Below are 27,549 nucleotides of genomic sequence, written 5' to 3' on the forward strand. Positions count from 1 at the left end.
AGTCACACACACAGAGGGCCAAACGCTGTAAAACAGCACAGGCTGAGGCGGCACCCACAATTCTGCACAAAGGACGCCGGCTCATTTCACAGCTCACATTTCCCTGTTGCTGTTTTCTCTTTGGCTTTTAGGTAACAGACCAACACAATGTAGTGCAGAACTGAAGTAGGGGAATAGGATACATGTTTGTTTTTTTCTTTTTCAAATAAAAATCTGAAAAGTGTGGCATCAAACTTTACAGCTCGATGTTTATTGCCTGTTGTTGCTAGCACAGATCCAGAGAGAGACGCAGGTGCGGTTGGACTTTTTAGCTGCTAGAAAACCCTGAAAGAGATGACTGCAGGTAGAGCTTCCTTTGCTTCTACCTTTTTCTGTAACTAAACGTGATTTGTTTGGGTGTTCGTGTTTATGAGCGGAGGTTTTTGTTGCTTGACAGACACGTCTAACAGTTTTCAGACAAAGGTTAGTGAAAAACAGTGTGATATTTCATCCATGTGTTTATTAAACAGAAAACTCTGTCGTCATAGTGCCAGACATGTGGGGCAGACGGCTTCGGAGTCGCCCATCACTGGTCTTTAGGCCGGAGCACTGTTCCATGTTCGGTCAGCTTTTTCCTCCACATCGTTACTCAACATGAGTCAAATCTCTGTCTGAAGCGCCTCTCACATCCCAGGAACACGTGATCATCGGGCTTCAGGGTTGCTCTAACAGTGTCTCTGGTCCAGCGTGAGCCGAGCTCTTCAGATTTTAATGTGAACCTGGCGGACAGAACAAGGAAGCGTTAAAAACACGGATCATTTGAAGGCTGACGCCACGTCTCTTCTGGTTTCATTTCACATCTTACACAACGGATCCAGGTTAAAGCAACAAGCAATCAGACATTCAGCCACGTAAGCAACATAGCATTAATCAGATCATCTGAGCCACTTTAGAATATGATTCCAGCACTTCATCGGCAGTGACACGGAACGAGGGTGTGACACGCATGGATGGATTCCAGCAGGTTAAGCTGGTTTTTGCAGCTCATCCCGTAATTACCATAACAACACCAGCCAGATTCTTGGCAGCAGACAGGAAGTCAGCACCGGTGGAACCTGAAGAGTTGCTGGTAACACCTGGACAAACTGACCCAGGAGCTTCCCCGGCCAGAAAGGAGAGGAAAGACTCCACACTAGGTAACCCTAGTGTCCCTAACCCTGAGAGGCTGCAGGGCGACTGGCTGGCTTTGGCTTTATCAGAGACACTGGTACCTCTGGGCAGCCTTCTAGTGCGAAAGCATGGAATCAGTGGTCCAACCACATCCAACTGTCTGGCTTGCTAGTCCTACTCAAACTAATGGTCTGAAGTGTTTCTACTTGCCCAGGTATGCTTTATCCGTCCTATCACAGAATTTCATTATCTTCTAAAGAAAGCAAAGCCTTAGCAGATGAGATAAAACCAGCAGTCTGCTGCACGCCGTGCTGATGCAGCATCCGTCAGCTCCTGCTTCAAAGGGCCATTCTGGACAAGCAGAGGTGCAGCAGCAACAGGTTAGTAGACCCCACTAAGCTCGATGGGAATGCACACCTCCCTGTGGTGTGTACACTGCAATAAGGTTCTGACCAGACCCGACCCACTTCCTGTTTCCATTTATAATAAAAACAAGGGTGTATGCCTGTGATAGGCTGGTGACCTGTCCACGGTGTACCCCGCCTCTCGCCCACTGACAGCTGCAGATAGGCACCAGCACCCCTCACCACCCCCACAAGGGATAGAGGTGATAGAAAATGGATGGATGGATGAAGGGTGTTTGCAGAACTGGCTTCACCAGGACCTATCTTAGGACTGCTTTAACATCGGCGATTAGCTGTTCCGATCCGTTTGGCATGTTTTTTCTTGGTGTTGCTCCAGTGCACACAGAGGAAGTAAACTTGTGGAACAACAGGTGTGGAAATGCAATAATTGAATGCTTCCTTTTGTGGAGAACCTTCAGGGGTGCCATGACCTAACAGGGTGCATCCACAGAGAGCTGGGAACCTGTCAGCCATGTTTCTCCTTACTATTCACTCACAGCTACTTCAGCAGCTACGCCTCTTCAGTTGCTTGTTAACACAAGCAGCAACTCTCCCAAAGCTATTAGGCACCTAGATGTGAGCGGACGACTTGGTCCGGTTTAAGCCGAGCATCAGAATCGGAAAGAGGTGGCTTTAAATGTGGCATGGCTGGCCTAACCTGCTGATCTAGTAGGTTTCCGGGAGAAGGAACCACTCAGTGAGCAGCATTCCTGTGGGCAAACTGGTCAGAGGATGGACCGACTGGTTCTGGAGGATAGAAATAGTTGCTGAAAGAACAACTCATCACAACCAAGATGACCCTTGAAGCAGATGGGCTACAGCAGCAGAAGACCCCACCTGGTGCCTCCGCCATAAGCTAAGAACAGCAAACAGACCACTATTCACACAGCGGCACTGAAACTGGACCAGAACCGATTGGATGTGCTGTCTGGTCCGATGAGTCAGGAGGTCAGCTGCAGTGTTGGAGCCCGCTGTAAACTAGATGAACGCATGGATCCATCCTGTTTTCCCGGCACCACCAGGGCAGTCCACCTGAGGATCAGCGCTGGTCCACAGGTCCATCCCGTTCAGAACCCAGTGGACCCATCTTCTGATGATAACGCACCATGTCACACAGCTCAGATAATCTCAAAGTTTCCAGAAGGCCTCCACGGTGTCCAGGTCTCCTGACAACAGGGCGCCTGTGGGAGGTGGTGGGATGTAGGATTCCCATGGTGGATGTGCAGCTGACAGATCTGCACATGTGTTGCCATCGCATTAATGCGGGCCAGAAACCTCAGAGGGACGGTTCAGACCTGGTTTAATCTACGCCACGAAGAACTGAGGCATTTGTAATGGGAACCCATGCTGTGACAGCAAGATGTTTCAAATAACACAGCCGCTGAGTTTAACCTAAGTTCTTATTTTGCTCTTATTCTTCTGAATATTTCTTGCTCATTAGAGCAAGGAATTAATATTCTGTTGAGTCATTTGATGCGAAACCGACCAAAACCAAGCGATGGACTGACCTCGTTCAGCAACGCCCAGACGTCCGAGTCCGACTGGACCACCAGGCGCAGAGCTGAGACGGGCTGCAGAGCTTCTTTGATTTCCCCTTCAGCCACTCCGTTGTTAAATTCACCTGAAACAGACAAGCATCAGAACATGCAGACCAAACCGACACATGCTTCTGCTTCATTCGTCTCTATCATGTTCACACAGCCTTGTCATTGCTGAGCTCGGTGTAGCCAGCAGCAGCTGCGACACCGTTACCGTGCCGATACTGAACCTGCACACTTTGCTCCGGAGCAACTGAGTTGGTGGTGGCCAGCAGCAGCCCATTGGCTTCAGAAGAAACTGGGTTTGTAACAGACGCGCAGTAAAGTTGCTTTCATCATCCACTTCCCGTCAGCCTGATCCTTGTCTAAGTGACTAAGGGCTAGTTTGACAGCAGAAAGGTCCGACAGCGTCCTGTTAAAATCTAACCTCAGACTCTCTCTAAGTGAACTAGACACAAGCTGAATATTCCTCCCAACAGCTTTCTTGCCCTTAACTTTCTGGTCAGGAGCTTCGGACTGCTGTGTCAAATTCGGACAGCCTTTAACTTTAACGTAATCACGTGATGGAAAAGCACATGGACGGTGCGAGTCAAATCCGGGCCTACAGCCTTCTGAACATGAATTACAAAGTGCATTCTCTCTTCTCTCTGGACATTTTCGTTAATTTCTGTAAGGTGGGCTGTGCTTCTACATCACATCATGCAAAGCATTGTGGGATTCCTTATAGCTCCTTAGCCCTGGCAAGGGACATTGCAATGTTCCTATTCTAAATTAGCATAAATTAGATCAAGCAACAGCACTTGGTGGGCTAAGCTTTCCTGTCACATAGCTTTCTGTCACCCACAGCGCCACCTGTGATACGCCGTGCTGTGGGTGGAGTTTGTTTGTTTGCCTTCCAGGAAATCAGATTTCTTTGCGTTCCATTTGCCTCAGAAGTTGAAAATAGGAGCTGGGCATGTGGTAAACCCGAGTAAAAAACGTTCCAGCTTACACAGTCGGAGAAGTCGGGATTCCAACGTAAAAACTAGAAGACAAAAGGTCAGGATTTCAATATGGCGACATCCAGGAAAGCTGTTGTCTTGTTCATAGTACTTCTTAGAAACGCTCTTTAAAGCTGTACTTTCCACATGCAAACACCGCTTTTAATTTGATCGGTTCAGAGTTGCAGCCGCAACATGTAACATTGATTTTAGACGCATCCTTACAATTGTGTTTTGTAAAATAAACATTTATCACAGCTTGCTTTTCCTGATGCGAGGCGCTGCCATAATGGACCCAACAACCGGCTTTCCGAGGGGAAAGTCCGATTTTAGCGTCCGTTACAGTTGATTTTTCCAACTGGAAGTGGAACACAACATTTCTCTCATAGCTTGGCTTGCAGCGGTGCAGAGTAAGAGCCACTTGATATTCAGGCTGCCATTTAGTGACGGGAAGATGCCGTTTACTCACCAATAACGATGAAGCTGTCATCTGACTGTTTGGCTGAGCCAGCGAGCAGATTGCCTCCAGCTGTAGCCTAAAAGGAGCAAACACATGAGTCTGTAGAACAGAGAGATGCTTGGCAGCCATTATAACCCTCGCACAGAGGGGATGACCAGGGATGTCTGAAAATGATTGATCATTGGTAGAGTTCCAAATGGCACCTGCAATATGCCAACCATCAGGTGTTGGCTGAGGCTTTTTGGGAACAATGCCAGATGTTGGTGTCTTGCTAAGAAGCACATCTGCAGTAGGTCCCAATGGCGAAAAGGTACATCATGACGAAGCACCGATACTGAGTAAAAGTGGCAGTTCTGCTAAATTTGGGGAAATCTCTTGTGATATTAGTTAAGTCGAGCTATCTTAATTGTTCCTGATCTTTTTTTGTGTCATCGCAAACAGCTTCCAGTGAGTCCATTTAGCCAAGGAAATTAATTTGCAGTATGGACTGAATCATTTCAGGTTCAACTGTGGAGCCCGGGTGGAAGCAGCTGCAGGAATGCAGGGGTGCCGTATGTGACGGTAACCCCGCACCGTTCAACCCCCGACTCAGAAAGAGATGCGCTATGAGGCAGGTATGTTTATTCTGCTCTGTCGACTGGATCCAGAAAGCCTCAGTAAACTCACTTATCAGCTGAGTGGAGACGTGAAGAGCACCCAGATCCCGCAGGAAAACAAACAGGACCGCCGGCTCCTCGCCCACACCTGAAGCTTCTAACCGTTATTCACCTGCAGCCTCGCCTCTCAGATCTTCCTGCTCGTTTGCATGTTTTAACCACAAGCTGAGGCACATTAGTCAAATGGTGCAGTGTGCACAGGCAGGAATCATATTTGCATAAATGAAGTGCGGACATTTCTACTCGAAGCAGCTGTAGAGAGTAGGAGTATTTCAGTAATGCTGAACTGTGGTTTGGATTCATTAAAAGGCAAGACATGGATTTCATGAAGAATAACTGCATTCTTCTGATTTGACCCTTTCTCTGCTGTGCATAAACAAGTAGTTGTTATTAACATTTTAACTCTGTTTCTCCAATTTAAAAGGTTGAAATCAAGCCTTAATAAAGACAGAGTTCACCTGAGACGATGACTAAGACAGGGCAGAACCAAGCTACATTTTTGTTTGACAAATAAAAAGAATACACAAGGAAAGTAAAAATGCAAAACCATGCAAAAACAAAAATCCCGTGGCCGCTTTTAGAGAATGAATCTCTAGAAAATGAAAAGCAAACTCGTATTCATGGTAGAGAGTAGTGGAGGGCTGCAGCTGAGGCCAAACCTAGAATTAGATGCAGAGCAAAATAAGTTGGGGCTCAGGTCAGAGTTTTCAGCATCATCACGCTGGATCCCCTCTTTCCTTGGCCTATCGCCATAGTAACCTCAGCTAGAAACCTAAGACCAGCTTGGACTTTCCTACTGGAGATGAAGACCATGAAAGCATCACCTCTCTGTCACTGGCCTGATATAATGAAGCCATGAAAAGGACGGAGATAGTTAGACAGCCTCTCTCTGGGCGTTAATCAGAAAGTCGCCGTGACGACTGTCTCTGCAGAACTGATCCTCCTGGGGCGGAAACAGAGACCGATGCCTCCAACTCTGGTTTCTGTTAGAAGCTGAAGGTTAGAACGAATAAATAAATAAAGACCCTTTCTGTTTATTATTCTAACTGGTCTTTGTAGACCACAGTATGTAATGTGATGAATGTGTAATGTTTTATGGTGCATGCCTTAGGAAAGCAAATGCAATTTAGCTATTGTGCTAATTATGGCATATTTACACTGAGGTTTTCCTGATTTGTTGATTAATATGCATTGTTCTAATTCAATAAATAAATAAAAGAAAAAGTAAAACGACCCTCTCTCAAAAGATCTCAACATTTATCTGACGTCTGAGCACAGTGCTCCCCCTCACACCCTGCACATTTATCTTCCTACTTATTATTTATTAGCATGGTTTGTAAATAATCAAATTATATTTCTGTTTGACCCACTCTGTTCATAGTGGTCCTTAAAGGAGAAGTCCGGTCAGCAAGGAAGAATCAATGGATCATTATCTATAACTAAAACTAATACTTTCACGGTGATTTAATGATTGTAACGTTAATCAGTAAAATAATAAAATAATTAATTGTCGTCGCGATCACTGAGTCTGGGAGTGCCCATTAATGACCAAATCTGATAACACCTCACTCCTGACGTCTTCTGGAAGTGACGTCACGGTGCGGTGAGCCGAGGGCCATTCTCTGCGCTTTACAAGCTAATTCAATGGGAACTATTATACACAGCTGCGATCAAGAACAATTATTTCGGATTTTGAGGGGACTTCACCATTGAAATTCGCGAGAGCTATTGTTAAAGTGACGATGCCCACGTGCATGGCAGTTGGATGTTGCAATACATCTGGTAAAAGTAAAAAAACATTAGTTATTTCACATTTCTGCTACACCACAGCCGCAGCAGACAGATTCAACTCACATCATCCCTTTTTTTTGTCTCCTTGGCTCAAACTGGTATGGCTGTATTTCGTCAAAAGTCAGGTTGCTGTCAAGAAAGTCTTCTATATATTCCAAATCGCTATCAGATGATGATGATGATAAATCCACAGAACTCCCATTGGTCTCACTAATTAATCATTGCATCACTCTCTGCTTCGCATACTGCACTGGTCGTCACCATCTTGGATAATAGAAAAACAGATACAGCATTGGGACTAGCTGGACAGCCAATCCCACAATGTGACGTCACAAACTGGGAGGAGGCAGTGCAGCTCTTTGACCAACATGGATGCCTCTAGTAAAGCACATTCAAATGAAAATTACTCTAAAATAACTTGCAGCATTACATTACAGCATGTAATAATTTTATATTTAAAGTACTTTCAGAAGTTTGAATGCTGAATATGACCGGACTCCTTTAATATTAACGTCGTCGCTCGTCAGTTTTTCTGGACTTCCTCAGAGAAAAACCTTCTCATTTCTGGTCAGCCAATCACTGAAAAGAGGTGTGTTCACTGAAACCTTCTCTCCAGTCAGCTCGGTTTGACCCTGGTCTTGAGCAGGGCTGGGAAACACTGGCCGGTAAGAGCAGGTGGAACTGGGGCCTTTAGACACTTCTAATATCCTTGCATGAATCATTTTATCTCTGTAGATCGTGTGGTCCACTCCACTGAATCACCACCTTAACAAGGTGGAGGGGTTTGAGTAGCTCTGTGATCCAGGTAGGTTCACCCAGAGAAAACTGGCTTTAGGGGTCAGACATAGGGCGACTGGATGAGAAATGGCAGCCCAGACTAAGAAAACACCGTGTTTGTGTGTTTGTGTGTTTGTGAACTTTGTTGTGGCCTGCCACTTCTCTGTGATTGTTCCTCTTATTCTAACTCCACCTCTGTTACATGAACATACACATATCCAGAGTCAGTGAGGCGCGGCTGACTCCCTCCAGCTTAATAGTAGAATCTTGTTGCAATCAAGCGTAAGGATTGGTTAAACTAGATCTTTTAAAGAAACCCTGAGTATGTTGAACCTACGTTTAAGTATTAGCCTCCAGGTATAGCCTACTGGATGAGCATCATTAGTTTCCTGGTTTACCATGCTGTTCCAGGTCAAAAGCAGACTGCCTGTGAGTTGGGACGATCATCAAAATAATCGGTGGTAAATCTGCCTTTTAGTTCCTGTTCTTCTTTGTTCACTGAAGGTTTACTGCATCCTTTAGTCAGGCTTGGAACCAGTAGGTTGGTTTCAAAGAAGATGATTCTCATCAACCCCAATATTTCAACTTTACTTCATTAAACTGTTTTTTTGTTGTTGTTGATTTGGACAAATTTCCTTTGATATCAGACATCTTGTCACTTTTTAAAAATACACTTTTAATTATATATCCTGATGTAACACACAGGTACGTCGTTCTCCTTGACAGCTGCTAATGCCAGAAAGCTGCTCACTGTGGCAGGTGCAACATGAAGCCTGCGGACCTGGACTTATCTCATGTATTGTGGTTTCCCTCTTATCTTCCACTCAGAGATCCTGTGTCTGTCTAACTTTACTCAAAGGTCAGCCGTCACAAAAACACTTTTCCCTTTTAGCGTGACACGAGTGGGGGCTAACACACACACACCCATTACAGCACGGGGGTGCAGTGATAACAGATAGCTTGTTGTGGAGGGTGTTTCCTGTTACAGTGCCACTCTTTCCTAAGGTATCAACACCTGCAATGCCAGCCAAGATGTGGATGCCGGCAGCAGGGAGAGCAACCAGAGAACGCACGCACACAGGCTGCTTACTCACATTGCTGGGCAGCACTTCCACTGTGGTGTTGTAGAGTTTATCCCCCGCGGCCTTGCTGTTTCCACTACGGAACATGTACCTGCAGTAAAAACAGATGTATTTATTAACGGATAACTCCATTCTTATTTTTTTATTGCATCACAGTTGCAGGGACCAAGGAACAGAGACACCTGTCTTCACTGCTTGGAGCCATTCTTTACACGGCAGGTGAGACAAACCTTAGGACAGTTAACTCGAAACCTGAAGTCTCCGTTAAAAAAAAAAAAAAAAAAAAAAAAATCTGCCACTGAACTCTGAAGACTGAGCGTCATGAGCTACACCACCTACACCAACTGTTTTAATTTTGGTTATTATGTGAGAGGAAATCAGCATTTTGCTCATTTTCAGTGGTGTCTTTAGGTTTGGAGACTTCGTTTTTGTTTTAAAGGTGCAGTAGGTAACTTTAGTAAAAATACATATTTTACACATTTGTTAAAACTCTTAACTTTGCCCTACCAGTAAATATGACATTGATAATCTGTGGGAAAAAAAATCCAGCTCCTCTGGCTCCTCCAGGCGGTCCTACTGCCATTTGCAGAGACACACCGCTCCAGGACAGAAACAGCCAATCAGAGCCAGGAGGAATGTCCGGCTCTGATTGGTTGTTGGCAGTGTCAATCACTCATGTGTACACGCTGTTCACACCTCCTCCCCTGCACAGCACTACCATCATCCAGGTCTAAGATTGCTGGTGGGCTGCAGCTGTGCCCCTTCGTCCCTTCTATCCTGCTTAGTGTTGATTTGGATGATAAAAGGAAGGATTGTTTATGTCTGCAGGCATGCTGGCAGCATGTTTGTCTGTGCAACATTGATTTGCTGGGGCATCTCTGAGCTTAAACCGGACTCAACATTGTAAGAGGAAAGGCGTTGCTTTGGTATCAGACATAGGGTTTGTCCTCCAGCAACAATGTTTTCCATATATGGTTCAGATGAGCGCGGTCATCATCACGTTTAAAATAAGAAAAGTTGTTGTCGTAATTTTCAGTTCATTACTGAACTTGAATGCATTTATTAACTATTCAAAGTTTTATAAGAACAACTATAGGATATTTCCATCCTCAGGGCTAACAAAGCTGGATTACAGTACAGCTAAAATGAGACTGTTGGGTGCTGTGGCTCTCTGTGTCATGTGACCTGCTCTGCATACTGGGTTATGACATCCAGACAGAACCAGCTGCACTGATCAGTACAGAAACAAAGTTTTCTCTGTCAACAGCTCTCTGGAACAATAAATAATAAATAAATATTATTTGTACCAAATCTTTCATGAATGTGAAAACAAAGAGGAAAGCTGCCCATATCAGCCCAACACTTCAGCAAAGTGCTGAGAATAAAAACAGAAACAGACAAGATTACTGAAGAACATTGCAATATGTGCCGAGTCAGCCATTTATTTCACACAGGTGACATGAACAAGCTCGCTGTAGAAGTTTGTTTTAGCTGCTTCAGCCCCTGACCTTTTCTCAAAGAGTGAGCTAAATTGACCAATGAAATGTAGCGTGACATCTCAAATTCAAACTTACATTAATGTGTATATGAATAATTGACACTTGGTGTATCAGACTGGGAGTCTGAACTGGCGAATCTGTATTTGTGTACGACTATACTTTTAACTGCCGCCAGTTATTGGCTCAATAGGTTCAGTTATGAAAGACAAAGTAAACTAAACTTAACACAATGAATTGAGCTTCCAGCGCTCACTGCAGCTCTAAAGCTGGTTAAAAGGCTGATGAAAGTGTGGAGCACTTACACCTATCCATCCTGGGACTATCACTAGATGTGTTTGAGACACTAACTCCAAGAGAGTAGGCTGACCTGAACCATGAGGATGCCATTCAAAACTTTAACAAGAACATAACAGGAAAAACCCAAGCACCACTGACCCAGTTATGTGGATGGGCTGCAGGAAGCTGAAGAGGATGTAGTCCCCCCGGACTGGGGTCAGAGCCCACATGAAGTCGTCTCCTTTGTAAAACCTTTCCAGGCTGTGCTGCAGGTAGTGTTTCATGCTGGTGCTCACCTCTGCAGGCGGGTTACTGTGAGGCTGAAACAGCATCTGCTTCCCAAAGTCCTTATCCTGCAGGGGAGGAGAAACGGGGAAGAATGAGATGCTCATTAATATCAGACAGGGAGCACATCAGTTTCATTCTCGCCGGTTACATAACCGTCAAAAAACACGTGTCACCTTGCATTTTGGCAGATCTTCCTGCCATGTCCTGGATGAATGGCTGTCTACACCAATACACTGCCTTGCACCCAGAGCAGAAAGTACCGTGGAAGGGTGGGACTCCTCTCTTCAGGGGCTTAACAAGCGTTCCCACCTACAGACCTGACCACAACAACTGCCATGTTGCCTGATTAGGACCAAACAGCTACCAGGTGGACAGTGGCTCAGTGACTATGAAACGACTTTAAGAAGCGAGGCAAGAAGTTGAGTTGTTCAGACCTTCAAGGAACTGTTGGGAAGACATCATTTTGGCCATTTTCTGCCTGAATAATGTCGATAAAGGCCACTGGGGCCACAAACTACAAGGCGGTGCAGTTATTAGCGCGGTTCCTTTGGATCAAGAGGGTCCTGTGTTCCCCAAGCGTGGATCGGCTCTCACAGGGAACTCCCACTTCCTCCCACAGTCTAAAAACATGCATTTAAAGTTCACGGGTCACTCTAAATTGCCGTTAAGTACAAGGCTCTATGCCTGCTGTCCTGCGATGGACTGTCAACCTGTTCCGGACATACCCTGCCTCTTGCCCAATGCCTGCTGGAGACACACACTGCCACCCCATCACTACAATTGTTGTGTCTACAGTTTTCTATGTCAATAAACACTTTGTGACGTTTGAAACACCTCAGCTTCTCTACTAGTACATTCATTTAGAATAATAGTGTAAGGGTTGTTTGGTTTTAATCGGTAAGTTTGCACAGACAGTTTCTGGTCCGGTCTGTGTTTCTACAAACATCCTGATTAAAGAGGTTCTCATGTTTCAGTCTCATGGTTTCCTAAAACAAAACACTACAACTGAAACAGGGTGTCCTTCCTTTTTTCCGTGATGGCATGAAAATATTTCAGAAAAGCCACTAGTGTAGATTTTTACTAGTGTAGATTTACTGAGCAACATTCCGGTCCTAACCGTGGCCATTTGAAATGGACTTCTGGTCACTGGGCTCATTTGTTATCCGGCTGGTTCTACAGGGAGACCAAACTTCAGCACAGATGAAACCAGTCTGCCACAGCACATAAACTAAATACATGTCCTGCCAAATGGTCGCCATTCATTCATCTCTTATTCATTAAATCATGGATTTTCACACCAACATTATCGTGTTCTAGCTCGCCAACAGAAATCTTCATCTGCTTGCTCTGGTGTTTTCCCTCAACCAAGTCTTAGCTAAACTAAAGACAGAAGGTGGTAATTAGGGAAGTGTTCCAAGGTTTACGCTTGGTTGCATCCACTCAGCGTGAACACCTCAATGTCAGACCTTAACCATAAAGCAAACACACTGCTTTATGGTTAAAACTCAACATTGGGCTGAGAATCCTTGTTTCTGCCATTTGTCTTTCCTGCCCGCCTAAGGGTTTGGCGGACCAATCGTATTTTCTCCTTGTGGTCCAGTAACACCCCACCCCCGCATCTGTCCCATACTCGCCCGGTGAGTCGTTTAGATTGCATCAACGAAAGGTTTCGCTGCAGCCCTCACTAGCTCTGACACGGTCTGACGCCCACTCCACACACAGCTCTCTTCACAGAACATTTAAGCTAGGGCTGGACGATAATTCAATAATGATATATAATCGATCGATAGACATATATCGATGATAGAAAAATTATCAATAAAAAGTTCAATAGAAAAAAAAGTTTTCTTTCCCTATGCATTTTAGCTGTGTAAGTTAATATTACAGTCATTACATCCTCCCAACCAATCACAAACGCAGACCCAGGATATGCTACGTCACCAAGCTCTGAACATCAAAGAGTTCAGATAGCATGCATTCTTTTTCTTTTTTAGAAACTTGCAGTTTTGGTAAAATGTTGGTGTAAAATGTTGAATAAAAGGATTGAGTTTTAATTCTGTGTTTATAAGTTCTGTATCTAAAAATAGGTTGCTAAGTAACAGCATAAAATGACCAGGAATGCACTTAAAATATATGTTTTGAATTTGTTGATAATTATCGATATCGATCAATATGATTTCTATTTTATCGATATACTTTTTTTTCCTATATCGTCCAGCCCTAATTTAGGCTCAGAAGCGCGCTCACCTTCAGACGCTGGAGTTTTCCAGGCAAAGAAGAGTGAAGGCCAACGTGCTGGAAGAGCGAGGGCTTGTATCTCCTCTTCAGCATTGCCTTCTGAAGATCACAGTGTTTCTGCAAAAGATGAAATACAATCCACTGAGGATTAGTGAGAGCAAAGATGGCCTCATCCATCGTCCCGTTTTAGGGGAGCGATTATTTCCTCTATGCGGAAGCCAAATATGAAATGAAGAGCCTCCAATAGGCCGGATGAATTACTATGATTTGACGCTACACCTCCAGAAACAGTGAGCAAATGAACATTTCTCAGCCATTCTCCATGTAGCTGGAGATTATTTTATGACAAAATTAGAAAACATTTAAATACACCTTCTATTCATTCTGAATGCCATAAACAGTTGTTCTAATACTATAATTGATGTCTGACGTTATTTAGTGCCGCAAGCTCTGGATTTCTGTTTAATCAGTTTTATACCAGAGTAAAAAAAAAAATAACGAATGGCCTCCAGGATCCAGGACTATATCTGACAAACTTTAGACACTCGCCCACTCTTCAAGATGAAATGACTGCAACTGAGACGGTTCTTTTTTTAAACTCCACTTTAGAAAGACATGAAGAAGTGAACAATCTGGGCTCTACTGACCAGCAATACAACATGCTTACATTATCTTTCTCTGGGTTGCAAACCTTCACCCACAGAATGTGATCCAGCAACCAGTCGATAGGTTTATCTTTGTGAAACATGAGGAAGAACTCCGCTATCATGGGAAGGTCGCTGGACTTGAACATCTTACCTGGAAAACACGGAACACCAAAAGTTCACACCAAGCGTCTGAGAGTTGATTCACTGAGCAAAAAGCCCAACACACCTATAAACCCCAGCTGGGAGAACTCCAGGTACAGCCAGTCGCTAGAAGCTGTCTGCGAGGCGAAGGCCTTCATGTCGCTGTAGTAACCAGACTTTGCAATGACATCGTCTTCCAACTAGAAAAGAAAAAAAAACACACACTGATACTCAGACTCATTTCTAGAACATTTGGTGAAGAGAAATACCATTAGCACTGAGAAATACAGCAATGTAGTATCATCCTGGTGCAAGTTCTCATCCTCCTAGGCACATTGATTTGCATCTGACTTAGAATGCGCCTAGGAGGAGGATGGGCCTCTATGTGCTTAAAAACAGCAGCGCTCCCACTACTGGTTGCTGAAGTGTGAGCCTTCAGAACAGACAAAGACTCTTGGATAAGTGTCAAAACGTTTTCCAAAAGAAAAACAAAACAAAAAACATTTGCTGTTCCCTATAGCATGATTAACGGTCAAGAAAACATGAAGTTACATTTTCAGTTCTCAAGGTTCCCTGGATTCATTTAAATAAGAAACAATAAGAACAGCACAGTGATGTTGGAGGTCCCAGGAAATAAGAGTTTATCAGTAAAGAGCATGGAGCTGCAGGGGAGAGGGGGATCCAGCTCAGGTTGGCTGGGAACACTGAGCAAGATGAGAAGAGGCTTCAGTGGGAAGGCTTTAAAGGCCAAGGTGATGGCCCTGCTGGGCAGTTAATGAGTTAGCCAGAGAACCTAAGGCTTTACTGCAGCCGGACAACTGACTGACAGCACCTGGACTGGACCTTTACCCCTAAATAAAGGCCTGGCTGCAGGTGGGGGTGGAGGGCAGGGGTTAGGTATGTGTGTGTGTGTGTGTGTGGGGGGGTGCATATTCTAACACCAATCAAATCCGCTGCTAACATCCACATGACTGATTTTACCGACTTAGCAAACCTTGGCCATTTCTTGGTCATCACTCAGCACAGAGACAACCCCGCACCTTCAGCAGAACATCATTCTACTCTTCTTCTGCTCAAGCCACAAACTATTATCATCTATATTTGTTATGCTTTACAAACTTCTGTCAAACGTTGAAACCGCCTCCTCTGCTTTTAATAAGGAATGTAAGGTTTAACAAAAAGAGGGACAGACATGTTACCATTTAGGAAGATAGATTTACCTTCCTGTAGTAAATCTAAGACACACATTGGGAAAACAAAGAACTGAGAAGAAGTTGACCTCAGGACTGTCTGTCATCCTCTGTAAGGCCTCGTCTACATGCGATCTGCTACTTTCAGACCTGCCTCCAATCCTTCATTAATAATGATTTAAACACAGCAAGTTAAAAAAAACCACACCACTAGAATCCTTAAACGGGTCACTGTAGGACGGGTCACACGATGCACTCAGGGTCCAGGTGGTACCTGATCTCTCCTCCCACCTGCTGAATGCTTCAGGGTGCTCCCACCTGTTCTGCCTACCTTGGAAGGTGAACTGATTCCAGTAATGGTCAAGAAAACAGAACATTCTCCTGCTCTTCTATAGGAACAACTTTCCACGCTTTATGTGTGTGTTTAATGAAGGACACTGTGTAACGAGTGAATGTCCGAATTTACCTGAACATAGTAAGTCCCTTTGTCTTGAGCATACAGCATGAGGAAGCTGTAGTCCAGGTTCTGCTTGGTTCGCCATCTAAAACACATGAAGTACATGATTATGTGCTTCCGGGGTTCTGATCAAACCCAGGAAGACGTCAATGATGGGGCAGCTACGTAGGAATCTGACAGCAAATCTCCACATCACCCTGACTGTGCTCAGCAGAAGGCGCTGGTAATGCTAAGCAGCTGAGGAAAACCCCACATGTACTCAGACTCAGAACAATGCTGTGTAGCAGCGGGCCACAGGGAAGACATGGCCTCTAAGCATGAGTCAGGGTTTGATAGATCAGTTACTGATATGACGGCAGTGGCTCATCCGTTTGTCAGAAAGTGAAAACCATGTGGAGTGGACATTTTCTAAACATGTAGATCTCCTCTCAGTGTGAAGGACAGTTGTGTGTCTCATGAACATCCACAGATCAGTCGAGCACAAGGAGCCGCTGCAGGTGGGCGGACCGGACAGAACCAGTGGTTCCACAGGAACGATGCCAGCACGCCTTCCTTCAGACTGACTGAGTGACAGAGAGGAATACTGTCCAAGGCGCTTTACGCTGCTGGTTGTCAAAGGTCCAGAGTTTAACACCCTTCCCTCTGAAACCATAAAGCCCTCTATAAAAACCATGATCCAAACCTGGACAGATTCCAGAGCCAGAACTCAAAGTTCCTGAGCAGAGAAAATGACATTTCCTGAAGCTTTGGGTCCTCCAGTATGTAGAAGCTGTGCTGATCAGCGCCGGCAGGACGGAGCTGTTAGGCTCTGGGCTCTGTGCCTGTTGAGCTAATGATTCTCCTACAGTCAAACATCAAACCAACTTCATTTCTTAGATAAACGCCATGGTACAACTGCACCTGGCACCAGACCGCTCTGGATGCAGTTAGAGACACTTCTGTAAATACCTGCCAAACTGAAATTTAATGATAATGTTGGACTTCCAGTAATCCTTCCCTTTAATAACTCCTTATTCAAAAGTTTATTTTACAAACACAATCAACAAAGCTTCCTCCTTTATTCAGAGCTAATCTGTTGGTTTAGTAAGGATTTTCAGACAGACCTAATGACTTTGCTCCTCAACAACAATAATGAGGCAGACAGCTTTCACTCCGACTCACCTAAATGCTTTAATTTAGATTCAGCAGGGAATATAAGAACATAAAACCTACGTTTGCTGTCCCACCGTGGGGGAATTCAGGCGGGACAGTGGCAAAAAACAGTTCTTCATTAGATTAGTAATGCATGTACTGTAGCAGTTCTAAACTCACTTTACTCTGTCCTTGGAGTCTCCAAAGGTCTCTTTGAGGGCGTTGAAGTCGGGGTAGTAGTGCTGCGAAGGGGAGACCACCTCCAGTAAGCCGGACTGCACCTCTTTAGGGAAACTGCAGAGAAGGAGATGATAAACGACGACACAGGGACACTTTAACCACTTTTATTAGGATGTTCTGTGACACACCAATGCAGTAAAGCAGGGAACCGTAGTAGGGAGTAAAGAAAACAATGATAAGACTTAGTTGATGGGGTGTGCCTAAGACTGACTTTATACTGTCATAAACATGACACAACACACATCAACATGAAGGAGTTTTAATGAATGTCTGTGGATGCTGTCATTGTCATTCGGTAAATTAAGACACTTTTAATGGAAGAGGACAATGTTTAAACTGTCTTTGTTATGACAACTTGACATTAACAGAACCGAAAACGTCATTTATCAGTATAATGCCATTTAATGACATCTTTACAAATAGTCCTACATTTTCCACTTTACTTGAGGTACAGGGAAATATTAATGACACAATTAAAATGGTCTCATGACAGCCAACGTTAAACTCAATCACATGACAGTGTAATGTAATGTAAACATACATCTAAATAACTTTTTAAAGGTTGATAAATAGACCTGATGGGTTATGATTTCTTAGTTAGTGTCAAGTTCACATAACAAAGACATTTTAAACAATGTCAAATTTGCATTAAAAGTGTCATAATTTACCGTATTACAATGACGTCATTCATACAGACTCCTTCATGTTTGTGACAGTGTAATGTCAGTCTTAGGCACACCCCTTCAAAAAAGTGTTACCCAAAATTGTTTTTCACAGCGGTGAGTCGTTGGGGTTTGCATCTTGACAATTTTTCTTTCTAAAATATCTGAAGCCCAGCAAGACTGGATGGAGAACGTCTGTGAACATTTCGTTAAGACATAACACTTTGACTAGGCCATTCCATAGACACACTATCATGCTTTGATTTAAAACATCAGGGTAGTGGTCTTGCTAGAAGGTGATCCTCCACCCCAGTTTCAGGTCCTCTGAAGGCTTTCTTCCAGCATTGTCCTGGATCTAACTCCATCTCCGCATCAACTCTGAGCTGCTGCCCTGTCCCTGCTGGAGAATAAGCATTGACAACGCATGCTGTACCTACTATCGTCTCTCCCTGGGATGGTGTGTTCAGGGTATTGTGCACTGTTGCCGTTTTACCATATGTAGAGACAAATGTGATCCTTCTTCATCTTTGTGTTAGTCCGTCTCATTTTTGCACAGTATTCAAACGTAGAACCTGTTGGACTCCTGCTACTCTGCTTATTTCACGCACACATCGTAGCTCCAAACCACTTGTCTTGTCCCATTTTGTGAGGATGGGGATCCAGAATGATAAACAGAACTAGAATATACCAACTTCCACATTCACTGCTATAACCTGATCGTAGCGTACATGTCAACGCTAGCAGGTGATTTCTTTTCACTACACACTTAAACAGTGAGACGAGTTCATGCCCTTGTTTGATCTGAAGAAGGCCTGAAGCTTCAGGTCATGGACAGGCTGCGTAACCATAGTGCACACCAGTGACTGGAACCAACAGGCTTCCTTTTCACTTCATCAAAGTGCCGCGACAGTTTCTGTTGAACCGGGCCTCAGGCAGCGGCTGATAGGCTATAGACCGTGTCGCTTGCCTCATTTGGGGCTGAGCTGTTTTGTTTTCCTTGGCACCAAACTTGATGCATATTGTTAATACATTCCTTCCAGTAGCACATACCGCATGCCATGGTCCGGTATGGATGACAAATCAAAAGCTAACATTCAGGAATATCAGCCGTTAAAGGCCACACAAACAGAACTGGATAAGTTTCATTTTTAACAGCCGTCCCAACAAAGTTGCCCTTTTCCTTGAGCAAAGGAGACCGTTTGACTTTTAACTTAAACCTAATGAGGCTGAGGCAAACAAAGGGATTCTGGTTTACCATTTCAACAATGAATGCCTCATGGGAGGCAACTAGGAGTCACTCACTTCTCAGAGAGGGTCCGTGCGACGCTGTCCACGTACTGCAAATCCGTCTAAATTGACAAAAGGGAGGAAAACGAGAAGGTCGATGAAGTTAATTCATGATAGAGCAACAATAGAGATGTGATTCTGAATGCTACTTCAAGAATGAGCAAGGCCAAGACGTCCCATTGTGTTAAGGTCTGGTTGTGCTGGTCAGACCACATAGAAATGGTGTCAGTGTACCAACTCCTCTAATCTCACCTAACACCGCTTCCATCTACTATTCAAACATAGGTAATAACCTACAACAAACATACCCGCAGTCAACAAAGGCTCACACATGCAAACTGGTTTTACATGTTGGAACAGGACTGCGTGGGCCTCCCTCCGCCATGCTCCGCCCACTCAGACATACTCACTTTCTGACTGCATGCTGGAAGCTGAAAAACGGGAAACGTTTGAGACTCTCTCGATGGAGGGTCACAAAACAGACAACCGTGTGTCCTAGAACTCACTCTGTCCCTTCATAAACCTCTGTCTCTGCAGGACAGACAGCAAAGAGGATCTGGCTTAGAATAAAGCCCCAAGTATGAACTTTGCTCCGCTCTTTTTTCTTTCTTTTTTTTCTTGTTGATCCCAACATGATTTATGAGACGGAGGTCGGGGAATTATCAAAGGTCAGGTTGTTATATACTCAACCAACAACAGCTGAAGTTTGCTTGCAAATCTCTTGATTTGTGCTCAGGACCAGGAATGGACCCGTATCTTTGTCTGCGGACGTTTTAAAATGGTTGGGATGAACTTCTGCACCTCTCCATCAGGCTCTACCAGTGGGTCATTCCTTTGAATGAGATGCTGGAGAGAGAGCCAGAGGGATCAAAGTGGTCCACGGACGTATAGAGTACAGAGGAAGGCAGATCGGCTGCTCCACAGCCTGCTGCTGCACACTGCTGGTCAGCTGGCTGAATGAAGGCTACTACATATTTCCCTCGCTTACATGCGAACCAGTTCAACTTTTAGGAACCATTTTCAGTTGAGAGAAATGCGGTGTGGAAACTAACATAGCAACGCCGTTTTAAAACTACAGCTAGCATTCGCCATTTCCTTCAAGCAGCTGCCAGCATCGTCCATCAGGCTGTCTGCTCTGCTCCGGCAGCAGGTAGCCTGACTAATCAAGTAGCTAATATCAGCTCATAAATACTACCCTGTGTTTTGCTCAGAGCAGAACGGAGGAAAGGGACGAATGTTATGCACAACAACGTTTGTACTGCTTTTAACAAAAGATAAATTGAAAAGTAGAAATTATTTAAGGAACAACTGTTGTTCATCTGTTTTAGATAAAAGTAAATGGATCATTTATTCATTTTTGAACAATCTCTTTGCTACATTTGTGTGTAAACCCCCCTGATCCCATGAACCTGAGATATCTGTGCTTAAGGTTAACAGACCCTGAGTGTTCCAGACAACCTGTGCCTAGTCTGGACATCTAAAAACTCTGGCCAACACTGGTGCGGTATCACCCGGGCAACGAAAGCATCTGTTCAGCATCAGGCAGAGTAAAAAGCTGTGCGTAACCTCAGCAACAAAGACGATGATGAGGAGATCCTGGCTCTCTGAGGAGGTCAGGCCTGACAGCAGGGAGCTGAGAGTGCTGACCAGGTAACTCTGCTTCTCCCGCTTCACCGTAGGGATGGCCAACACCATGGTCACTGTGGGACACACACACACACACACACACACACACACACACACACACACACACACACACACACACACACACACACACACACACACACACACACACACACACACACACACACACACAGAGCAGAGGAAACAAAACGCTGAATGACGACCAATGGCACTGAGCCTGCCTACATTCTGATTAAGCGTCACATGACTCATTCTCACTCGACTCTCACCTTCCTGCATTATACCTGACCTCATAGTTTTAGTATCTTAGTATCTCACAAAAGTAAGTATACCCCTCATATTTTTGTAAATATATTGTCATATCTTTTCATGGGACAAAGCTGAAAACATGACTCATGATGCAGTGTAATGTACTCAGTGTACAGCTTGTACAACTGTTTAAATCTGCTGACCCCCTCAAAACAACTCAACACCTTAAACCACTGGAAATAAACGCAATATTTTGGGTGGGCGCTGAATTAACCCTCTTGGGTCTGGAGTTCACCAGAGCGTGACAGGTTGCCACTGGAATCCTCTTCCTCTCCTCCATGACGACGTCACGAACATTAGAGAAGGTTAGTGACCTTGGTATCCTCTAACAGAGGCTCAACAGGGTTTAGGTCTGGAGACGTTTTTGGCCAGTCCGGCACCTTTACACTCAGTCTCTTTAGCAAGGCAGTGGTCATCTTGGTTGTGTGCCCTGTTGCCCAGGTTCTGAAGGGGGTAAGCACGCTCTGCCTCAGTAGGTCACAGTACGTCTCGCCATTCATGGTCTCCTGATGGAACTGTAGCTGCCCACAGCTGGCAGGGCTTACGCAGTCCCTAGCCATGACACTCCCACCACCGTGCTTCACTGCATGCAGAGAACTCTCGTCTTTGTACTCCTCACCTGGCCACGGCCAGACAGGCTTGACACCATCTGAACCAAATAAGTTTATCTTGGTCTGATCAGACCAGAGGAATGCTTCCACTTCTGCATGTCCTTACTCTGCAGGTCTCCAGCAAACTGTTTGCTGGTTCGCAGGTGCATCATCTTTAGAAGAGGCTTCCTCCTGGGACAACAGCCGTGCAGACTGACGTGATGTGTGTGCGGCATGCGGGCACCGACAGGCTGATCCCCCACCCAACCCTTCAACCTCTGCAATGCTGGCAGTACTCGTACGTCTATTTTCAGAAGACAAGCTCTGGCTAGAACGCTAGTGTAACCCAGGTTTTTGGGGTAATCCAGATATCTCTAATAGTTAAGGTTATGTCTCCCTTTCAATTTTTCATCCTGTTCACCAATTTTGTACTAAGTGTGAAATCCCGTGAGATTCTGTGGGATTTTAGTTTTAAAAAGTAGGGTGGTGCCCATTGTTTGGTCATGAACAAGGAAGTTGTTTGGTCTCATGAACAAGGAAGTTCAGGGCTGGCTGTTGCAGTTTCTAGATGCCTGTACTCTACACTGAATGGGTATTCTTATGGCTTAGAAATGGGAAGCAATGAACTGGCCAGGTCCTCATTTGATGGCGAGCTACCCACTAGGCCTTTAGGCCAAGGAACCTGGATAGACTGCTAAATTTCTATCTGTGTGATAGGAGACATTGTTGCCTGCCGCACCCCATCCAAAGGACTCAAGTCAACGTTTAAATCGACTAAGACTAGTACTTTGGACTTTTGGAATGTTACAACTTGGAATGTTACGGCGTGTGCAGGATTTTGGTTTTGACAAAGTTTGTCTGTATATATTGTAAATAGTCTTCGTAGTATAAATCACTTTCTGCACAAACTTACTGTCTCCAGTGTGTTAAATACAACCCTGATCCTCTCTGAGTCAAATCTTTAGGTCTTCTGGTAATTAGCCTTACTGTAAATAATTATTTCCTTATTCTAACATAAATTCAGTATCATAAATGCTACACTAGCATGCGCTCTTAACTTCTTTGGTCAACCATGGCGAGGCCGGTTCTGAGTGCTGCACGTCTTGCATGGTCTGGGCCACCGTGGTGCAGCTCAGTTTTACCCTGTCGGGCAATCTTCTTAGAGCCTCGGCCATCTATATGTAGAGCAACAATTTCCAGATCCTCAGAGTTGTTTGCCGTGAGGTGGCATGTTGAACTTCCGGTGACCAGCATGAGGAAGCGTTGAGAGCGATAACACCAATATTAACACACCTGCTCCCCATTTGCATCTGATACCTGGAAACACCAACGCGTCACATGACACCAGGAAGAGGAACTAGCTGATTGGAGCACACTTTGGCCTTTTTCTCTCAGGGGTGCCTGAGAGAAAAAGTCTAAACTTCTGTTGGCAGTTTAGACGACAGGGGTGTGTGTTGATTCAATTTGAGTGGACAGCAAATTTACACTGTTATACAGGCTGACAACTGACGGCTTTACACTGGATCAAAATGTCCCCTCTCCAGTGTTGTCCCATGAAAAGAATGCTAGAAAATGTTTGACAAAATGTGGTGGTGGTGGGGGGGGGGGGGGGTTCCTCACTTTTGTGAGATGTTGCAGTGTATCCCAAGTACATAACTTGTGCTGGTTTCTAAGCATCATAGCAACAAGGCAACTATTACACTCTGACCTTTAAATCAGTTCAAAACCAATATGAAGTCTGGATCATCAACAGAAGGCCGGACCCACATTACATTAGAAGGATTTTCTACCGTTGGGAGAATGTTAGATTCTGTGAGGAAGGATGTGTTAGCGTGCGTGCTCCGTACCTCCGCTGCGTCCCTTCCCCAGCACTACGTTGGGTACCAGGCTGTGTGGATGCTCCCGGAGGTGGGGCATGTACAGGTGCATGTTGGCCTGAATCAATGGCCGTGGGCTCAGATCATCACTTGGCTGCTTTACTGTCATAGCTAAACACAAACACATCCATACAAATTAGTATTTAGGGCTGAGCAATATGGCCTAAAAATAAAATCTCCAATTTCATTATACCAAATCCAATTAATAGATTTTTCCCCCTTTTGGTTTCACAAAAAGAATTTAAAGAAATTATTGTAAAAACTTGCTTTTATTTTCAGCATTTCATCTGGGAGTTGACCTGAATTCAAAGCGCAACTAAGTACAAGCAGTGAAACATGCTTGTAAAACAAGATAGCAATCCTGCCGTTGTAAACAATGAGAATACAACTAAATGTTTGCTGCTAGTGGTTTCACACAAGGACTGGCTTCACTTCACTTGTGAAACTTCAAATTCAAAAGTAAATTACTAAATTAAAGTGCCTTGTATTATGATAAAAAAACGTTTCTTCTTTACAATATTTTGCCACCATTTTTTCCTAAACATATATTCAGCATTGCTGCTATTCTCTTCATGGAAGCTCAATGAGTTCATTTGCCAAAATCCAGATTTTCCAAAAATGAAATCTTGAAAAAAAAATGTATATTCGAATTAATCGATTAAATCGATTTATCGCCCAGCCCTATTAGTACTAGTGAATTTTTACAGTATTCAAAGGTCATTTAAAAAAACAAACATTGCAATAAGTGAAAAGTAACTAATAAACTACACCTTCCCCACTTAGATAAGTTGGTGAAATTTCAGAATTCCCATCAACTCCTTAAAGACAATAGATTACATATATTCAGGGTAATCACAAATAAAATTAATAGTTTCGTCGTTCAAAACTGCTTTAACCCTACAGGCTTGGGGCACACAATATTCCGTTCCCAAAGCAGATTTTTGTTTTAATGTGCATCAGTCTTTCATGGTTTTGTTCTATTTTCAGCTTCGACTTGATAAGCATGCCTCGCTATCTTTCTACATGAGGATAAGCAGGGAAACAAAGGTATTAAACAAAGAGGCCAAAGAGCTTTTTTCCATAAACCCCAGGCTGATGGGACGAACTGTCATGCTTAAGGCACCGTTCCCAACTCCAGTACCTGCTGAGAGAACACTTACTGGCATCTAACGCTGGAAGAAAATGTAAAAACACCAGTTCTGATGAAACAATACAAGGCACCAGATCTGATCTTTGCTCTGGTACCTCTGGAAACAGGCCAGCCTGCTGTGTTTTCATGGTCACAAAACTTTTCTTTTGCTGCAACATTAGTTCACGTAGTTATTGTAGTTAAGGCGACTTGCACATGGTCTTTGTGGATGAAAAGCATAAGATCGGCGCTCTAATCTTGCATCTTCCATGCTAATGTAATATTTAGCCTGATGGACAGAGGCTCATGGCACCACCGGCTCACACCGGACACAAATGATGCTGTCCAAAATGCTGAAGGTCCCAGAAGGATGGAGGCCCAGAGGAAAGAGGAAAATAGAGCAATATATCACAGCTGGTATCAGCATTGCAAGACTTTCTAATGTTATGCAGCCCTTCGTGCATCCCAGCAATCTGTGCGCAGGTCATGCAGACGCCCGGTTTGACAGGCGTCATAGTTTGTGCTGTAATTACAGAACTCTGAATCTTCACCACAGACATTAGATGCCAGCTCTCTGCCGTGGGAACTGAGTGTGTACCAGGAAGTATCTTGTGACTAGATACAAAGGGCTCTCTGGGTTGTACCTACTGGTATTTTTTTTATGCGCGTTTCTTTTTATCGTTTTACCCACCTAAACGTCTGTAAAACGGATCTAATTCCATCCGTTTCTACCTGCCTATCATTGTCTGAAGAACGGACATGAAGGTGAAACCTTGAATCCTATTTGGAAGCCAACAAAGTCACAGATATTGTCAAGTTACATTTAGGTTGCCCAGAAAGCATAGCTCCTCTGCCCTGGCGCGTTCAAACCCGATGGGTTTACATTCACCCAGAAATCCTAACATAAAACCTACGGACACTTGGGCTGGGCTGCAGCACAGAGAACCTTTTAGGTCCGTTTGTGTTTCTAGAGGACACTATATCTCCACGAGTAAGCGCCCACCGGTGGTGTTGCTGACGGACGCGTTGCTCTGGAGGTGGCTGACGTTGGCCGCTCGCGTCATGTTCCCCAGCTGCTCCAGGATGATGCTGAGATCCTTGCTGACCTTTCCTCCCAGCTCTTCGGCCACCAACAGTCTCTTGTGCAGCGTCTGCAGGTCTGGGGCTGTGGAGATAAGTGACACGGGTGAACATATTCTCCAGCGACTCTCCTGGCTGCACGTTCAGGAGTTCTCTTTTTAAACAAACAAGCCCGGTCTTTAACTGAGAATGACATGCGTCCGTTTCTGGAGACGTAACACAGAACGTCGATACTACGGTCAGAACAGGATTTTCCCTCTGGTTTCCTGTCTTAGCTCTGAATCATCCAACCAATGTTATTATCAGACATCGATATATCCAATGATTGATTTAATCAAGACACAAGGAGCTATCCTTGACTTTTCCATGTCTTTGTATTTGGACCTGCAGCGGTTCTGGTCTTGGAACTCCCCCATGTTGCCCAGACTCTTTCTTCTAGCTGAATCTAGATCTCTGACATTAACTGAGCCACGTGGGGCCTGCAGCGCATTAGATCAAGTTCCAGGACCTTCTCTGAACTCCTGGATGAGTTACCCGTGTGGTCTTGATGCCACTCTGGGTCACAGTGTTTCACTTGTGTTGTTAAAAAAGAAAAAAAGAAACACAGTCATTGGAAAATTCATTGGTTTTTATCTTTGTCTCACATTAAAATTTGTCTGAAGATCAGAAACAAGGAAACAGAAGAAAATCTTGAAGGGGATAATACTTTTCCACAGCACTTTTTATTCAAGATGCTTTAAGGATCTCTTAAATATGTTTAGAGATAAATACGGGATAAAATTAACACATTCTCAGTTAGCATTTGTCTCCCTTTACAATATACGAAACTGATTAATAATTTCTACTTTGTTTACAATACGGCTGATAGTAAATCACATACGTTTTTCCAGGCGTAGACTAAAATAACTTGACTAAATAAATCATACCAAAGGTGGTTATTATATGACAAAAAGGATAAAAAAAACTACTCAGCGTGGCATAGAAATCATAGTATGAGCTTATTAGGGAATTTGAAGGTGGACACAAACGCTTCTTTCAATCACAGAGGCTCTGATTAGGTTATGTAAACAGACTATTTTTTAAACTAAAAACACAGATCTGATCAAAGTCTGACATTCCAACAGATACGTAGATGTAGAAGTATGTGATCACCGAGGCCAGGGATCAGCCAGGAAAAGCTTTCAGCAGTAACCAAAACGTCAGATTAGACAGATGTACGGTCACAGAGCAGATCTAGCTTTTTCGTCCACAGGTTGGCTGATCTGAACGTTTTATGTTATCGGTTAGAAGCTGTCAGGGCAGCTTCCTTGTTGCTCCCCTTGATGCCCATGGGGCCACTGACAGGACAGGTGAGAAAACTGTGTGTGGGGGAGAAGTCATAGAAGCTGTTGAGCCGCAAGCTCCGGTCACAGCGTGGTTTAGAGCCATGAGTTAGACATGTCTGTACTGATACTGGATCAGATCTGTGAGGAGTTTGATCCTGAGCGTTCATTGGCAGAGCCAGGCTGACCAGAACCCAAGGCTGGTGACGTAACTGTGGTCACTAATGGACCACCGGTCCTAAAGGAGAAACCTTCACACACCACATCAACGCATTTTAAAGCCTGACACGGTTTAACGGAATCTAACGACTGCAGCGAGCCGGAAAATGACCAAATTCAGCATCATTTGAAATCAGTTGTTTTGGCGTTAAATTGACCTACCTCCATCACCCGGAAGGGATTTTATCCAAGAAAGTGACAGAAAACACGCGAACCCCAACAGACATCCAACTCGTAGGGTATAAAACCTCATCTCATCTCTCCCTGGACTACTTCCTCTCAGTCACAGTGCGTCTGCTCACCGGAGCGTCCCATGCACAAAAGGTGGACGGCTACAGGTGAAATACACAGGTTAGCCATAGGGGTACGTTATTGGCTGGTCACAGTGCACCGCTTACTACGTCAGAACGCACAAAACACACCTGCGCCATGTGGCCAGGTGTTCGCATGTAAAGTCATGTCACAACTGTCACTACCGTTAAGAAA

The 27,549-nt window shown here is 44.4% G+C and overlaps 1 protein-coding gene across 1 annotated transcript; it reads right to left on the reverse strand.

Moving 5' to 3' along the window:
• Positions 1–479: 479 nt before the first annotated feature.
• zgc:154054 (Glyco_transf_54 domain-containing protein) lies at positions 480–27,416 on the reverse strand. The gene is made up of 15 exons (XM_036127798.1): positions 27,226–27,416; positions 25,446–25,607; positions 23,284–23,424; positions 20,460–20,593; positions 18,909–18,955; positions 16,885–16,998; positions 15,583–15,658; positions 14,012–14,126; positions 13,806–13,936; positions 13,148–13,255; positions 10,772–10,965; positions 8,850–8,928; positions 4,541–4,607; positions 3,062–3,174; positions 480–758 (listed from the first exon to the last, which is right to left on the reverse strand). The coding sequence occupies exons 1-15, from the start codon at positions 27,314–27,316 to the stop codon at positions 741–743; spliced, it is 1,590 nt and encodes a 529-aa protein (XP_035983691.1). The 5' UTR covers positions 27,317–27,416; the 3' UTR covers positions 480–740.
• Between the last annotated feature and the right edge of the window lie 133 nt (positions 27,417–27,549).

This window comes from Fundulus heteroclitus, chromosome 23, assembly GCF_011125445.2.
Source record: "Fundulus heteroclitus isolate FHET01 chromosome 23, MU-UCD_Fhet_4.1, whole genome shotgun sequence".
In the NCBI taxonomy this organism is placed as follows: domain Eukaryota; kingdom Metazoa; phylum Chordata; class Actinopteri; order Cyprinodontiformes; family Fundulidae; genus Fundulus; species Fundulus heteroclitus.